Raw genomic sequence first — 17,482 nt, forward strand, 5'->3', positions numbered from 1 at the left:
TTTGGACTGCAAAATCCAGACATTGTTCACATTTATCAATGTCTAGATTTTGCAAATTAGGCTCTGAACAGGCCGAAATTAAGTTTGGACCAACATAGCCCAATGGTTTGAAATCTAGACCTGAATGCCAGATGCTGAAATTCCTGGCCCAGAATAATAAAAAAAAAAAAATCTGAACTATTAGCTAGCACTGCCAGTGGGCAACTTGTTGGCAAATTGAGAGATAATTATGTGGCAGATTGCCTGTGCTTGCTAGCCAGCCGCCACATTAACAAAAGCTAAAAAAAAAAAGGTCTATAGGGTCAGTAAGGCCCCCATATTGCTGTAAGGTAAGTTTTAAAACATTCCTATGCCCCCATATTTTAGTAAATATTTTAAACTAGAAATTGGGAAGCTATTGCTTAAAAGGCCCTGGAAATAGCAAGGAGGGGATGCCCATGGGCATCGGGTGTGGTAATTTAAACTATATAATGGGGGTAGACTGATCCCTGTCTATCCCCAGATCCCACCTTGGCAAGCTGGTCAGGGCTATTTAATAAAATAATATGTGGAGACATCCTAAAGGTCTTTTGAATTCATACCAGAGAACATAGTATTCCTTCAGCCCTCACCCACTGCCAATATTATAATATAACTGGAGGGACCTAATGTGCCAACCCCAGCCTCTACCCATTAGCAGCAGGTTGTCAGACATTATGCCAGAAAATATTATCCCTACAAAGTGGGGACTATAACAGTTATATACCTGAGGGAACCTATCCATTGATGGTGAGTTAGTGATCTAATAATAATAAAAGGAAAGGACCTGCTGTAGATCAAAATAATATTTTTAGCAGTATCTAGTTTGGCTTCTCCATGCCCCTTACCCATGGCTGGCAGGTTGGGGTTCTAAATGATTATAAAACTGCCATTGCCTTACTCTCAAAGTTATCAGTACAGAGTTTAGAATCAGATATAGTTAGAGCTAAAATACACATTTGTCTGTAAGAGCATTATGGGAGATATCCAAAAGATCTGGAGTGCCAAAGGTCGCCTCTCCCTGATCATTAGATATTATTTAGATTCTATTACTTAATCCAGTCAAAAATCTAGTCCAAAACTGCTTATTGCCAGAGATATCCCAGTGCCTGATTTCAGATGGACAATACACATTATAATTATAACACTTGTATATTTGATTTCTTTTAAGAATATTTAAAAAAGTGATGCTTTACTATAGGTAATCAATGAAGCCAAGCCTACTGATGGGGCATGGTTTATTTGGTAATTATATTTAAAATTAGGGTTCAAATTAGGGTTCAAATTAGGGTTAGGCCATTTAATTACCTGGTTGACAACCTCTTTGCTACAGTAGTTTCTCTTAACACTGTGGTTAATTTTTTTTCTTTATAAATGCTTTCCCACTCTTCGAATTCTCATGAAAATGCACTGATTGGTTGACAGGCAAGTCTCACTTTAATGGCTGATGACTCACTAGTTTAAAAGATTATATGGGGGGGCGGGGCTTGACAGCCATGATGGCCGGCAGCACTTTCTAAGAGCTCCGGGACCAACAAGCTAAAACAAGCAATTTATGAATAAAGTGACACCCAAAGAAGCTCGGTACGACCGGAGAACAAAACAGAAACAAGCTGGGACCATGGGGAGATCCGTTCCTTACGAAAACGCCATATCATCGCCCGGCCCGGCCATGCGGCCTAGCTCTGAGTGGAGCCACGTGTATGGGGGAGGCGGCCGATCCCCCGACACAGAACAGGCGCCCTACAGAAAGCTCACATCAGCCCTACTATCCCCCCCTTTGGACCGGTGGGGGTTATCCCGGTCCCCACTGGGGTTACTTACTGAGACACCGCTGAATGTACCCATGCAGCCACAGGAGGCACTCAATTCCGCAGCCACAGTCTCACCCACACAACCTCGGGGAAGCACGGCAAGTCCCACCAACTGCCTCACTGAGCAAGCAGACGTCTCCACGAGGCTGGACGAGATATTCAACAGGTTTTGGAGGAATCTGGCCCTGCGCCAGCGGCAGCAAGTGAAAGCAAAGCAGGATGACAACTCACCTCAAAGCCCATGAGGTACACACAAAATGGCTGCTGCGCCGGGTCCCAGGCTCCCTTGCAGCCTACCTCACCATCCAACTCCCTATGTCACACAGCGCACTGAAGCCGGGACCGCCCATTCTTCTCCTGGGCTGGGAAGCCACAAGGACGAGCACCCTACACACTGCCCATGCACCTATAAATGCACCCAAGAAACAGCACTCCCGATGGCCCATGGCCCTAACGCACGCCGTGGGGGGATCCTTCGACACAAGGGAACGACCATCATCTCAGCTTGGGCAGTGGAGTGGCCACAGATCTATCACAGCGCCAAGCCAAGAGCCACGCGGGGCACGACACTGAAGCAGCGCCCACGCAGACAGCAGCGCCCACGCAGACAGCAGCGCTACCGTTACCTACGGCAATACACCAATAAGGCATTCCGCCCATCTCCTTCGGAGTGGGACAAGGACACTCCACTTGCCTGTAACTTCGAAGCAGGCCCCCACAGCGACGGGCGGATGAGCCAGCCCCTGGAACCAGCGACGCTGCACTATAATATGCCCCAGGAGGACTCCAAAGTATCCCCAACATCTCTCCCGGTGCTGTGAATAGGCTGTCAGTGAAAACCACAGAGGTACATACCCACAGCCTCTGCTGCTGAGGATGCTGTCTATGCCACACTGCAGCCTCCTAAACAGAGACTCTCTAACAATGTAGGACTTTAAAGAAATATTCACTGTTCGACTGTTTTGACTCAGCATTCTTATGATATTCTTCTCATACTTGTGTAATGCCTTACCATACTCATCTATCACACTCTCAGATAGCCTGTCAACTACTCATTTATAGAGGCCAAACCTGTCTGCCTGACAAATTCTATGTGTATTTCTCTTTCCATACACTCGTGACTAGCATATACCATACCAACGCTCTCACATAGCTGCACACACCTGAGTAATACATGCTGACCACACAAAGTGAATACTAGCATTCATAGGACACGCATAACCAACTTGAACCCAAACTGTATTACTAAACATGTGTGTAGCTGTCTTAAATGTACTCTAATCTCAACATAAAAATGTGCGTAATGGAACAGAGCAATAGTTTTAAATGTTTAACACCTCACGTCATATGTTTCATTGTGAATAATGCCTATTTTCTGCATTTGTTTATTGTGATGATGCAGGAAGATTTGTTAACTCATGCACAACAAAAATAAAGAATTAAAAAAAAAAAAAAAAAAAAGATTATATGTGCTCTGGAGGTCTGTATGTCCACAGCTAAAAGTTATGTTTTTTGTCACTTATTTTTAACCTTTCATATAATATATCACTTTACTGTGTACCATTTTACTTTTAACATATTAAATAAACTTTGTGAACATACTAACAATAACAAGTGGTACATCCTTGCTGCAGAAACACACATTTTGAGGTTTGCTATTTTTTTATTATTTATTTTGCTCTTATATTTTTTTCTTCGTTCACAGGAAGCGGATAATATGGTATTTTCGAATGAAATGACAAATGGAACTATCAAAAATGATTCAGTAAGTAATTCCTCTACCTTAAACTCTGAGATAATCTACTTATAGAGAAATGTTATGATGCTGATTTCCCAAAACTGGAGAAATCAAGTAAACAGTCAAAAATGCGCAATTGCCAAAAATATTTTGTGTTCACAAACCAAAGTGCAAATCAAATAGTAACAGAAGACAACTTTCCTGTACCAGGAGAAGCTTCAAAGGTACTCCAAAGACTTCCTCTTGTCTTCCACAATATATGTATAAAAAAATAGAGGAGTATCTGCTAAACCAACAGAAAGCAAAACAACATAGTGTATAACTGTGTGGATAATGTGCCAAATCGTACAATCCCAATTGGTCACTCACAATTTCAATGGAGTAAGCATGCCTTCTATATAGTTCCCCTCTGTCAGGATTATAAGTTGATCCAGCACACAGAACTGTGTCACACCTAGGACTAAGGATAATGTATAACCGGACCTTAGAATGGTCGGACTTAACGTAACCAAGAATAGTCAAAATACTTGCCGAGGTCAGGAACACAGAATACGACACAACGATGAGGGAAAGCCAAAAGTCAAGGATACCAGAATTCAGGGAAGTCAAAACGAAGCCAAAATCAAATACCAGAAAATCAAGATCAGGAACGCCCTCTCAGATAACCATCAGGATGAAACCACGACAGGGCAATGTGCAACAGGAGAATTGGGTTTAAATACCCCTCCTGTGGATCTGATTGGCCATAACCGGCCTTTGATTCCAAAAGCAATTATCAGGTTTCCATGTACATGATTGCTGCTCGGCACAACTTCTCCTGTCAGGACGGTAATGCTGCTCGGCACAACTTTTCCTGTCAGGACGGTGAATGCTATTAACCACATTTTAATGTGCGGATGAATACGTGACACCCTCAAAGGATTTAGTCTTCTAGATGTTTTCAGATCACCATAAGTTAGCTGAAGATCATGTACTCAGAAGAGAAAATAAAATTGTAGTGCTAAAAGAGTGAGTAGAAAAAAATATTTTTTTACTTACATATAAGTTTAAAATAGTGGATGTAATAATTCAAAGTCATCACTAGGCATCCCTCGTGTTTTAGTAAAAAAGGAAAGGTAATAGGCGCTCACTATAGTAACCAGGCAGCAGTATACAAAACAAGGATTCCCCAACCTTGTGAGTGAATAGCAGAAAGAGAGAAGGCGTATACCGTGCTTATTGTTTTAAATGTAAAATATACAAAAAATACATACCGTATATACTCGAGTATAAGCCGAGTTTTTCAGCACATTTTTTGTGCTGAAAAACCCCAACTCGGCTTATACTCGAGTCAATAGTCTGTATTATGGCAATTTATATTGCCATAATACAGACTGGGGCTGTGGGGGCTGTGAGAGATCGTTACTTACCTCTCCTGCAGCTCCTGTCAGCTCTCTCCTCCTCTGCGCCGTCCGTTCAGCACCTCGGTCAGCTCCCAGTGTAAGTCTCGCGAGAGCCGCGGCTCTCGCGAGACTTACAGTGTGAGCTGACAGAAGAGCTGACCGGACGGCGTGGAGGAGGAGAGAGCTGACAGGAGCTGCAGGAGAGGTAAGTAACGATCTCTCACAGCCCCCACAGCCCCCACTGAACTGCCAATGCTGGACCACCAGGGAAGGAGAGCCCCCCTCCCTGCCATATATCAAGCAGGGAGGGGGGGACGAAAAAAATATATATTAATAATAATAATAATTACATTAAATAATAATACAAAAATAATAATAATGAAATTAAATAAAAATAATAATAAATAATAATAAAAAAAATAAAATAATAAAAAAAAATAAAAAAAAATTGCCCACCCCCCACCAAGGCTCTGCACACACACACACACACACACTGCACTCATACACACACACTGCACTCATACACACACACTGCATTCATACACACACACTGCACTCATATACACACACACTGCATTCATACACACACTGCATTCATACACACACACACTGCATTCATACACACACACACACTGCACTCATACACACGCGGCACTCATACACACACGCGACACTCATACACACACGCGACATTCATACACTCACACTGCATTCATACACTCACACTGCATTCATACACACACACTGCATTCATTATACACACACTGCATTCATTATACACACACTGTAAATAAATATTCAATTAATATATTTTTTTAGGATCTACTTTTATTTAGAAATTTACCAGTAGCTGCTGCATTTCCCACCCTAGTCTTATACTCGAGTCAATACGTTTTCCCAGTTTTTTGGGGTAAAATTCGGGGCCTCGGCTTATATTCGGGTCGGTTTATACTCGAGTATATACGGTACATATGTTCTTGGATATTCCAATTAATCGTGACCTCAAAGAGAAATAGAAATAAAAAGATAATAGCGCAATACAGCAAATTTAGTCTAAAAAATAGATGATAAGTAACTATGTACAGTCCACTCACATGAAAAAGAGCTATAACAGAGCTCTACTGTGAAGCGCTTGGATGGTACAATCCCTGTCTTTGGATTAGTAGTAGTTGCCGCAGATGTTTTCAAGGTGCCATGTGTGTAGTTGGTATAAAAGAAAAGATAGCAACAATATGGTGAAGTAAGTCCAAATGGTAAAATAGATAATAAATAGTAATGTACTTACACTTTCCAGAGCATGTAACCTGCTCTAGTGTAAACAGCTTAGGTGGTATGATCCCCACCAAGGATATACAGGGTACCAGGAAATGAAGATTATAAGTCTAGAAAGTAACTTAAAAGTATACTTTAATATAAACAAACTAAACAATGAAATATAAAATATAGATATAAAATATAGTCCTATAGTCCTTACATATAAGTTTAAAATAGTGGATGTAATAATTCAAAGTCATCACTAGGCATCCCTCGTGTTTTAGTAAAAAAGGAAAGGTAATAGGCGCTCACTATAGTAACCAGGCAGCAGTATACATAACAAGGATTCCCCAACCTTGTGAGTGAATAGCAGAAAGAGAGAAGGCGTATACCGCGCTTATTGTTTTAAATGTAAAATATACAAAAAATACATACATATGTTCTTGGATATTCCAAGTAATCGTGACCTCAAAGAGAAATAGAAATAAAAAGATAATAGCGCAATACAGCAAATTTAGTCTAAAAAATAGATGATAAGTAACTATGTACAGTCCACTCACATGAAAAAGAGCTATAACAGAGCTCTACTGTGAAGCGCTTGGACGGTACAATCCCCGTCTTTGGATTAGTAGTAGTTGCCGCAGATGTTTTCAAGGTGCCATGTGTGTAGTTGGTATAAAAGAAAAGATAGCAGCAATATGGTGAAGTAAGTCCAAATGGTAAAATAGATAATAAATAGTAATGTACTTACACTTTCCAGAGCATGTAACCTGCTCTAGTGTAAACAGCTTAGGTGGTATGATCCCCACCAAGGATATACAGGATACCAGGAAATGAAGATTATAAGTCTAGAAAGTAACTTAAAAGTATACTTTAATATAAACAAACTAAACAATGAAATATAAAATATAGATATAAAAAATATAGAAATATAGAAATATAAAATATAGATATAAAATATAGTCCTATAGGACTATATTTTATATCTATTTATTATCTATTTTACCATTTAGACTTACTTCACCATATTGCTGCTACAGGATACCAGGAAATGAAGATTATAAGTCTAGAAAGTAACTTAAAAGTATACTTTAATATAAACAAACTAAACAAAGAAATATAAAATATAGATATAAAATATAGTCCTATAGGACTATATTTTATATCTATATTTTATATTTCATTGTTTAGTTTGTTTATATTAAAGTATACTTTTAAGTTACTTTCTAGACTTATAATCTTCATTTCCTGGTATCCTGTATATCCTTGGTGGGGATCAAACTAAACAATGAAATATAAAATATAGATATAAAATATAGTCCTATAGGACTATATTTTATATCTATATTTTATATTTCATTGTTTAGTTTGTTTATATTAAAGTATACTTTTAAGTTACTTTCTAGACTTATAATCTTCATTTCCTGGTATCCTGTATATCCTTGGTGGGGATCATACCACCTAAGCTGTTTACACTAGAGCAGGTTACATGCTCTGGAAAGTGTAAGTACATTACTATTTATTATCTATTTTACCATTTGGACTTACTTCACCATATTGCTGCTATCTTTTCTTTTATACCAACTACATACATGGCACCTTGAAAACATCTGCGGCAACTACTACTAATCCAAAGACGGGGATTGTACCGTCCAAGCGCTTCACAGTAGAGCTCTGTTATAGCTCTTTTTCATGTGAGTGGACTGTACATAGTTACTTATCATCTATTTTTTAGACTAAATTTGCTGTATTGCGCTATTATCTTTTTATTTCTATTTCTCTTTGAGGTCACGATTAATTGGAATATCCAAGAACATATGTATGTATTTTTTGTATATTTTACATTTAAAACAATAAGCGCGGTATACGCCTTCTCTCTTTCTGCTATCCCTCGTGTTTTGTCTGTGTTAAGGCCTTCCTCAGGAATTTTACACTGTTAGGTTACAATCCAAATAAATATTCCCTCTTTTCCTCAGTCCTTTCATGTCCCCTTAATTGCTTATTAAAGGTCCCTAATCTTTGCAGCTATTAATTTTCGTTTTTTCCAACGTCTTCCAGGTGCGATGACATCATCATGTAAGACGTCCAATTATGTTATGTGTAGAGATGTCCCGAATAGTTCGCTGGCGAATAGTTCCTGGCTAACATAGCTTGTTCGCGTTCGCCACGGCGGGCGAACATATGCGATGTTCGGAACAGTGGGGTGATGAAAGTAGAAAGGTCACAACAGACAAGACCCAGTGGAGCGCTAATAAAATAAATTAACTCACCCTTATATTAAGGGATATAAATATGAGAGAATCTGGAGGATTCGTCGTCATCATTGAGTAAACTTTGACCCTGTACCTCACAGTCAGCAGACACATTCCAGCCAATCAGCAGCAGACCCTCCCTCCCAGACCCTCCCACCTCCTGGACAGCATCCATTTTAGATTCATTCGGAAGCTGCATTCTTAGTGAGAGGAGGGGCAGTGTAGCTGCTGCTGATTTAACAGGGAAATTGATAGCTAGGCTAGTGTATTCAGTGTCCACTACAGTCCTGAATGACTCATCTGATCTCTGCTGTAAGGGCAGCACCCCAAAAAGCCCTTTTTAGGGCTAGAACATCAGTCTGCTTTTTTTTTTTCTGTGTAATCTAATTGCAGTTGCCTGCCTGCCAGCGTGTGTGTCAGGCTCACAGCGTATACTGTGCCCACTTGCCCAGTGCCACCACTCATATCTGGTGTAACAGTAGTGTACATTTAAAAAACAACAACACTTTTTTGACTGTGAAATAATAGCAGTCAGTTTCCTTCATGCGTGTGCGTTTCAGGGCCTGCCAGGACACAGTGTCACACCAGTGCAACTCATATCTGGTGTAACAGTAGTGTACATTAAAAAAAAAAACTAGAAATTTGACTGTGAAATAATAGCAGTCAGTTTCCTTCACACATGTGCGTTTCAGGGCCTGCCAGGGCACAGTGTCACACCAGTGCAACTCATATCTGGTGTAACAGTAGTGTACATTTAAAAAACAACAACACTTTTTTGACTGTGAAATAATAGCAGTCAGTTTCCTTCGCACGTGTGCATTTCAGGGCCTGCCAGGGCACAGTGTCACACCAGTGCAACTCATATCTGTTTAAAAAAAAAAAAAAAAAAAAAATTTTGACTGTAATAGATTGAATAGCAGTTAGTTGTCTGCAAGCGTGTGTGTCAGGCCTACAGCGTCTACTCTGCCAACTTCTGCCAGTGCACAGTGCCACTCATATCTGTTGTCACAGTAGCTTGCACGCATAGTACCACTAATCGAAAAATAAATGACAGGCAGAGGCAGGCCACCCAGCAGGGGCCGTCGTGGTCGTGGTGCTGTGATTCCCTTTGGCCCTAGAATAATGCCCAGTGTTCAGAGGCCACGTACCCTGAACTCGAAAAGTTCTGAGGACATAGTTGACTGGCTAACACAGGACACCCAATCTTCTACAGCTTCCGCTCGGAACCTTGACGCACCATCGTCCTCCAGCTTAGCTTCCGGCATCTCTCACGTTACCACTCGCCCGCCTGCCGCCACCACCAACACTAGCACCACAGCTGCTTCACTTGATCTGTCAAAGGAGTTAGTTACACATCAGTTGGAAGAAATGAGTGATACGCAACCATTATTGCCAGAGGATGTAGATAACAGGGATATGTCTCAGTCAGGCAGCATTACACACATGGACGTACGGTGTGATGATGATGATGTTGTACCTGCTGCTGCTTCCTTTGCTGAGTTGCCTAGGTCAAAAAAGTCTAGATTACCTCACCTTTATTAAGATGAATGAGGGATGGATCCCGAAGGGACTGACAGTGGGCGATACATTCGACTAAAAAAGGCCTGATGAGGGGGACGTAACAGGGATTAAACTGATAAGAATAGTACTACTTAACACACCACTCCTATCTGCTGGCACATTAGATTACACGCGTAGTGCCCCAAATTTTAAGTAGGAGGACCAACCAAGCATCTTTTTCCATCTCCCGGTTCCTAAAACCCCCCTGATAGGGGACGTAACAGGGATTAAACTGATAAGAATAGTACTACTTAACACACCACTCCTATCTGGTGGCACATTAGATTACACGCGTAGTGCCCCAAATTTTAAGTAGGAGGACCAACCAAGCATCTTTTTCCATCTCCCGGTTCCTAAAATCGATGCCATATACACGTCCCCTGATAGGGCACGTAACAGGGATTAAACTGATCAGAATAGTACTACTTAACACACCACTCCTATCTGGTGGCACATTATATTGCACGCGCAGTGCCCCAAATTTTAAGTAGGAGGACCAACCAAGCATCTTTTTCCATCTCCCGGTTCCTAAAATCGATGCCATTTACACGTCCCCTGATAGGAATAGTACTATCGATGCCATATACACGTATACTGATAGGAATAGTACTACTTAACACACCTTATAATAACGCAGAGAGAGGCAATGCAGAGAGAGGAGTCTGAAGAAGAGGAGTCAGAGGAGGAAGGTGGCTTTGAGGAGGTGGAAGACCAAACACAGCAGGCGTCCCAGGGGACTTGTTGTCACCTTTCGGGGACCCTTGGTGTTGTACGTGGCTGGGTGGAGGAAGAGACCTTCAATGACATCAGTGAGGACAAGGAACGGGACATGGCTAGCTTGGTATCCAACCTTGTGCAAATGGGGAGTTTGCAGTTGTGCAAATGGACTGTTTGCGGTTGTTTGCGGTGCGTTAAATGGGGAGTTTGGTCTGTCACTGTGAAGCGGGCGTAACCCTTACACTACCTGATCGATACAACATCATACCTGATGTTTTAAAGCACGTTATTCCAAACAATTTAGGAATGTTAGGTGATTTATGCCCTTTATGGATTAAAACCAGACTCTGCATCAACTATGTAATTTTCCATTGGAGTTTTGCCATGGATCCTCCTCCGGCATGCCACAGTCCAGGTGTTAGTCCCCTTGAAACAACATTTCCATCACTATTGTGGCCAGAAAGAGTCCCTGTGGGTTTTAAAATTCGCCTGCCTATTGAAGTCTATGGCGGTTCGCCCGGTTTGCCCGTTCGCGAACATTTGCGGAAATTCGTGTTCGCCGTTCGCGAATGGAAAATTTTATGTTCGCGACATCTCTAGTTATGTGTTTCACTGTGCGTTCCACGACCGTGATCCTGGAAGTGGATAGCTTAGTGCTTGTTCTTTTGCTGATATGTGTGTTTGAAATTTGGACAAGGGATAGAAGTGGGATGTTAAAAAACTCTATTGCACTATTAAGTGATATAAATGTACTTAAAAAGGATATGTAAAAATAGATTATATAAAGAAACACAGTAAAAATACAATAAGGAAATATTAAAGAAAATACAAAATAAAATGTGAAATAATGTATGACAAAAAGATAAGAATGAAATGAAAAAAATGAAAAAAACAGAATAAAATTAAAAATGAAATATAAATAAAGAATAAAAAAAAACATAATGGAATATATGAAATAATAATACAAATGCAAATTAATAATGAAATATAGATGAAAAATGAAATAAGAATAAATAAAAAATGAAGAATGAAGAATACATAAATATAAATGTTAATATGGGGAAGTAATGAAAAATAAATAAATGAATAATAAACAATTAAATTATAAACAATAATGAATAATACTTGATAAAATATTTAAGAGGAGGCTGGCACTCACGGACTTGTTAAAATTTCGAATGTTTAATGAAGTATCTTTAAAAATTAGGATTGGTGTTTCATTCCCTGCTCAGGACTGATGATTATGATCCTGATGAAAGTCCCAAGTGGGGACTGAAATTCAGATCCTGCTATTAAAGATACCAAAATATTATATATTTAAAAATAAATTTTACTTAAAAAAAATATTTTAAAAATAGGATACATAAAAAAGATTACCATATTTAATTATGTGATGGAACAATTCATCACAGATATAAAAGGTTTTATTATTAAAAAAACTAAAATTTTACTAACAAATGGGAAAAGTGCAGTTTTTACATTGGCTGTGACAAAAGTGCAAATACATTAATCCTCCAAGAAACACCATCAATCTATATCCAAGTCTAGTCCACAGGGCTGTAGTGTTTTTAACTTATTTATCCAAAAGGTTTCCTATTGTGAGAGTGTTTTGGTTCTATTACCTTCTCTCGTATGGGGATTAATATGTTCAATGCCCATGAAGAAGAAATCTTGCCAATTAATCTTCCTGTAACTATTGCAGTGTATGGGTATTGTATGTTTTTTAGATTTTTTTTCTGATATTGTTTTAATGTTCTAAAATTCTCTCTTTAAGTTTTCTACATGTCCTCCCTATGTATTGTTTCCCACATGGGCACTGTAGCATACAAATAACATATTTTGTATTGCAATTAATATTTGCTTTTATTTTGAAACTTTCATTGGTAATTAGGGATTTTTCTGACTTAGTGACCGAATAATCAACATTTTTATTAAAGACAGGAGACAAATATTTGCTAATCTTTCTTTACCAAAACCTCCAGCAGAACAGAAACAATGAATAAATAAAAATCAACCAATCAGAGAGCATGACAGTAGTATGTTTGCGATCAGGCAAAGTGTACCCCGTCCGGGGCAAAGATAACTGCGTGGACATCGAAAGCTTGAATGTCTGAAATGCAACAAAAGGACACTAAGCAGAGAAGTAGTGCCACCTTAGCATAAATCTGGCGCAAGGAGAGCACGTTATTGGGGGGCCAAGCTTCCAAAAAGGAAAAAACCTAGGCGACATCCCAAAACTTGGGATATCTAGGAGCAGGGGGTCTGGCAAGACAAATGCCTCGTAAAAGCCTGCAAATAGGTTGTTGTTTGTCCACAGCTATCAACTGGGGCAGGAGCAGCAGAAATAGCAGATCTGAAGACATTGATAGAGCGATATGATAGAAAATTCAAAATGTGAGTGAGAGATGCTGAAACCGGGATCAGTATTCATTCCCACACACCAACGGAACCCAAATCGGCCAAGCGGAGATGTAAGCTCATGGAGTTCCGGGGGCCCATGAATCCCATAAGAGTGATTGAGATGTTCAAAATTTCTGCGACATGCCCTGAAATGGTCCAGGCTATGAGCCATAGATGACCCTGAAGGGTGAGTGGATGAAATTCGGCTGCTGGAGTAGATCCCGAGGACGAGCTAACAGCAGAGGGAGGGTCCAATGACATCTCCATGAGGGTTGGGAACCACAATTGTGCTTGCCATAATAGTGTTATTAGAATTATCTGTACACCTTGAACTTATAGAAGGTGAAGAGTATGTGATATCATGGAGAAGGGGGGAAAGGCATACGCCCCCGTCATCAGCCAGATTTGGAGAAATGCACCTACTGTAAGGGAGAGTGGATCTGGTGATTCAGACGAGACATGAAGAGATCCAGGCTGAGTGATCCACGTAATAGATGAATGCTATTGAAGAACTGTGGATTCAGTTGCCAATCGCTGGCATTCCTCCAATGTCAGGAGAACCAGTCCACGACTAGATTGTCGCGACCTGGAAGGTATTCTGCCTAAATGGACAGATTCTTCGATAGGCAGAACTGATATAGCCCCTTTGTAATGTCAGAGAGGCGTTTAGAACGGGATCTACCAATGTGGTTCACATAATGGACTGTGGATATATTGTCCATCTGTAGTACTAAAGAACAAATGTACATGTTTTTTGTGAAGCTGCGGATCGCAAAGGAGCCCCTGATGAGTTCCAAACAGTTGAAATTGAGTGCTTGTTCTGCAGGGGACCAAAGGCCTCCAGTTGAAATTTCAGAGCAGCTTGCTCCCCATCCCAGAAGACTGACTTCTGACTTCAGAATAAGATCTGGTTGGGAGCCAAAAATGGCCTTCCCGTTCCAGGTGTCCATGTTGTGGAGCCACCAATAAAGTTCCAACGTACTTCGTGTGTTAATAAAATTAGTTGATCGTCTGAGGTGGACCGATGTAGGTAAAAAGTCTTCAAGTGTAGCATTGCTGTAGTGGTCGCAAAAAGATGGCTTGTATGGAAGCCGAGAGGAGACCGATCATGTGTGCGAGATCTCATAGGTGGATCTCTTGTGAGGACAATAGTTTCAGAATGTCCTTTTTTATGGCTCTGATCTTGGATGAATGTAGAAATCCAGGAAATTGCACTGAGTGGATTTTTGAAAATGTATGATACATTTTGGAGTAGTGCAGAGGTCATGTCCACCTGGTGACAAAGAGTCTGTGGATCTTGAGTCATGATTAGAATGTCATCCAAGTAAATGATGGACCAAATTCCTTGTGATCGGAGCAGAGCCATAACTAGTTTCATCAACTTAGTGAAACACCAAGGGGCGGAACAAAGGCCGAAGGCAAGGCAGATGAACTGCCAAATGTCTTGTAGCCAATGGAATTGGAGAAAAGGACAATGTTTTTAAGCGACCGGCACAGTAAAGTATACGCCCTTGGAAGGACCCTCTATTTGGGAACAGCTGTTGGTGATAAGGGCAGGTAAAGCCCATGTTCCAGTTGTCATTTGGTCGAGTCCTGTAGCCTGTGAAGACGGCTCTGCTGGTGGCATGGCCTCGAAAGCAACCAGCTCTGAAAAACGATTATGTGCGGCATACCCTGCCTAGGGAGGATTGTGCTCTGTCCAGGGAGGTGAATACTAAGACATGCTTGTTCAGGTCTCTCATGAAACTATCACCAAAAAACAGACCATTTGCATCTGGACCTAATTCTTTATTGCTGAGGTTGACCAATTTGGTGTCTATTTTGTATAACACGGCTTTGCATCTCTCTGTAGAGATGGCCACATTGGCGTTACCTAGGAGGCATATGCCCACTCACGCACCATATGTGGGTCTAATTCACGGCTCATAAGAGCTTTGTCAGTCAATATAAAAATTTGGATCAATGGTTCAGCAATATCCAAGAGTCTATCATGTGCTGATTTGAGACCTTGTTCAATACCTGTGCGTGGGTCTTTCCGTTATTTAGCTAGGAATGTGACCAGTAGCCAGTCGAATTAGGGCCACTTTACCCGGTATGGTAGGCTGGGGACATTCAGCTCGTAATTTGGCTCTTTCTTTTTCTAATGGTTTGCGGAGCCACATTTTGCAGAAATTGGTGATATATTCTGGTCGCACTCACTCGGCAGAGGGTCAAAAAATGGGTTGCCAGGTGCATCCAGAAGTGTGTTGGTAGACTGGTCTGGATTTTTTAATCTTGTCAGAGTAATTTTTTGACTGAGTAGGCTGTGTAACAATAAAAGACTCTTTTACGTATTCTGATAAAGAGGAATCTTGGGACATATTCACCGTGAGAGCCTCATCCGATTAGTCGGCCTAATATTTGTCCAGAACCTGGAGATTCTAGGGTGAAGTAGAACCCTCTAGAGGGTCTAAATCTTGTAACACAGACGGTGTTAAAGATAACGTGACAGATTTAGCTGGTGCTTTACCTTTGCTTGCTGACGCGCTATCCACTTTCCAAGGGCGCTTGCGTGGGGCTTCCTCTTGCTCTGACATATTTGAATTGTCTGAATCAGAATCTGCATGAGCAGGAGGTTGCGAAACGCTTAAAGGTTGCTCCGAGTAGGCTGCTATAGCCTTAGGAATAGAATAAAGGAGTAGAGACAAGCACAAAGCTCAGCAGAGATTGTAGCTCTCTATCTGATTGTAGCCCTATATTGACCCTATGACTTTTCCAAAACACCATAAAACCTGTACATGGGGGTATTGTTATACTTAGGAGACTTCGCCGAACACAAATATTAGTGTGTCAAAATAGAAAAACTTATCACGATGATGATATCACCAGTAAAAGTTCAGTTTTTGTGTAAATTTTTTTTTAAAAACCCAAATATGAACCCTAACTTTGGCAAGCGTTTGTGGCTAAGTGGCTTCTACAAAAGACTGCATATACCCCATTTTGAATACCCTGGGCTGTCTAAGTTTTTCAAATAGTATGTCATGGTGGGGTTAATTTTCATTTGTGGGCTGCCATACCGTCTCAAAGGCAACATTGCCAATCTGGCAAATAGCAATTTACAAAAACAGAAACCGGCAAATCTTATGTTTGACCCTGTAACTTTCCAAATCACCATAAGCCCTTTACATAGGGGGCATTGTTATACTCAGGAGACTTCTCTGAACACAAATATAAGTGTTTTAAAAAGTAAAACTTATCACGACGATGATATCACAGATAAAAGTCCAGTTTTTGTTTTAAAAAATGCAAAAAAACAATAAAACCGCTAACTTTGTCCAGCGTTTGTGACTAAGTGGCTACTACAAAAGACTGTAAATACCCCATTTTGAATACTCTGTGTAGTCTAGAAAATAGTATGCCATGATGAGCTCAATTCACATTCCTAAGCTCCCACTATAGTCTCAAAAGTCAACATAGACCAAGCAAACCAATCTGGCAAACTAATTTGGGCCCTATATTGACCCTGTAACTTTCCAAAACACCATAAAACCTGGACATGGGGATATAGTTATACTTGGGAGACTTAGCTGAACACAAATATTAGTGTTTCAAAACAATAAAACTTATCACAACGATAATATCCCCAGTAAAAGTGCAATTTTTGTTTAAAAAATGCAAAAAACAAATATGAATGCTAAATTTGGCAAACGTTTGTGGCTAAGTGGCTTTTACAAAAGACTGGACATACCCCATTTTAAATACCCTGGGTTGTCTACATTTTCAAATAGTATGTCATGGTAGGGTTAATTTTCATTTCTGGGCTGCTATACCGTCTGGCAACATCTGGCAAATAGCAATTTACAAATACAAAAATTGGCAAACCTTTATGTTTGACACTGTAACTTTCCAAATCAACATAAAATCACATTTTCTTAATTTCTTGTACTTTTTTAGATTTTATTCATATCAAATTATGTTTCATATATAAATATTTGATATGAAATGAAAACCCTGTTTCTCCTGAACAAAATGATATGTGCACTTAATATGAAAGAGATGATAGACAGCCACTAGAGGAGGACTTAACCCTGCAAGGTAATTATTGCAGTTTATAAAAACTGCAATAATTACACTTGCAGGGTTAAGGGTGGTGGGAGTTGGCACCCAGACCACTCCATTGGGCAGAAGTGGTCTGGGTGCCTGGAGTGTGTCTTTAAGGTCCTCTGAGGCCTATTCCACTGATGGTGATAAGGGAATCTTTTAAGCAAACAAAGAAGTTTGAATGACTATCTGTTCCTGTCCAAATTAGAGATGTTTAAATTGCGTATACGCAGAAGTAAATTCACACTGACACAAGGTTCAGGTTAA

General features: G+C 40.2%; 1 protein-coding gene across 1 annotated transcript in view; it reads left to right on the forward strand.

The window, feature by feature from the left end:
- Positions 1 to 17,482, forward strand: part of LOC134602784 (chloride anion exchanger-like) — a 149,674-nt gene that overhangs the window by 121,793 nt on the left and 10,399 nt on the right. The window contains exon 20 of the mRNA XM_063448102.1: positions 3,538 to 3,597. Coding sequence (XP_063304172.1) covers positions 3,538 to 3,597 — 60 coding nt within the window. The remainder of the gene's footprint in view (positions 1 to 3,537; positions 3,598 to 17,482) is intronic.

The sequence above is a fragment of the Pelobates fuscus genome, chromosome 3, assembly GCF_036172605.1.
Source record: "Pelobates fuscus isolate aPelFus1 chromosome 3, aPelFus1.pri, whole genome shotgun sequence".
In the NCBI taxonomy this organism is placed as follows: Eukaryota; Metazoa; Chordata; class Amphibia; order Anura; family Pelobatidae; genus Pelobates; species Pelobates fuscus.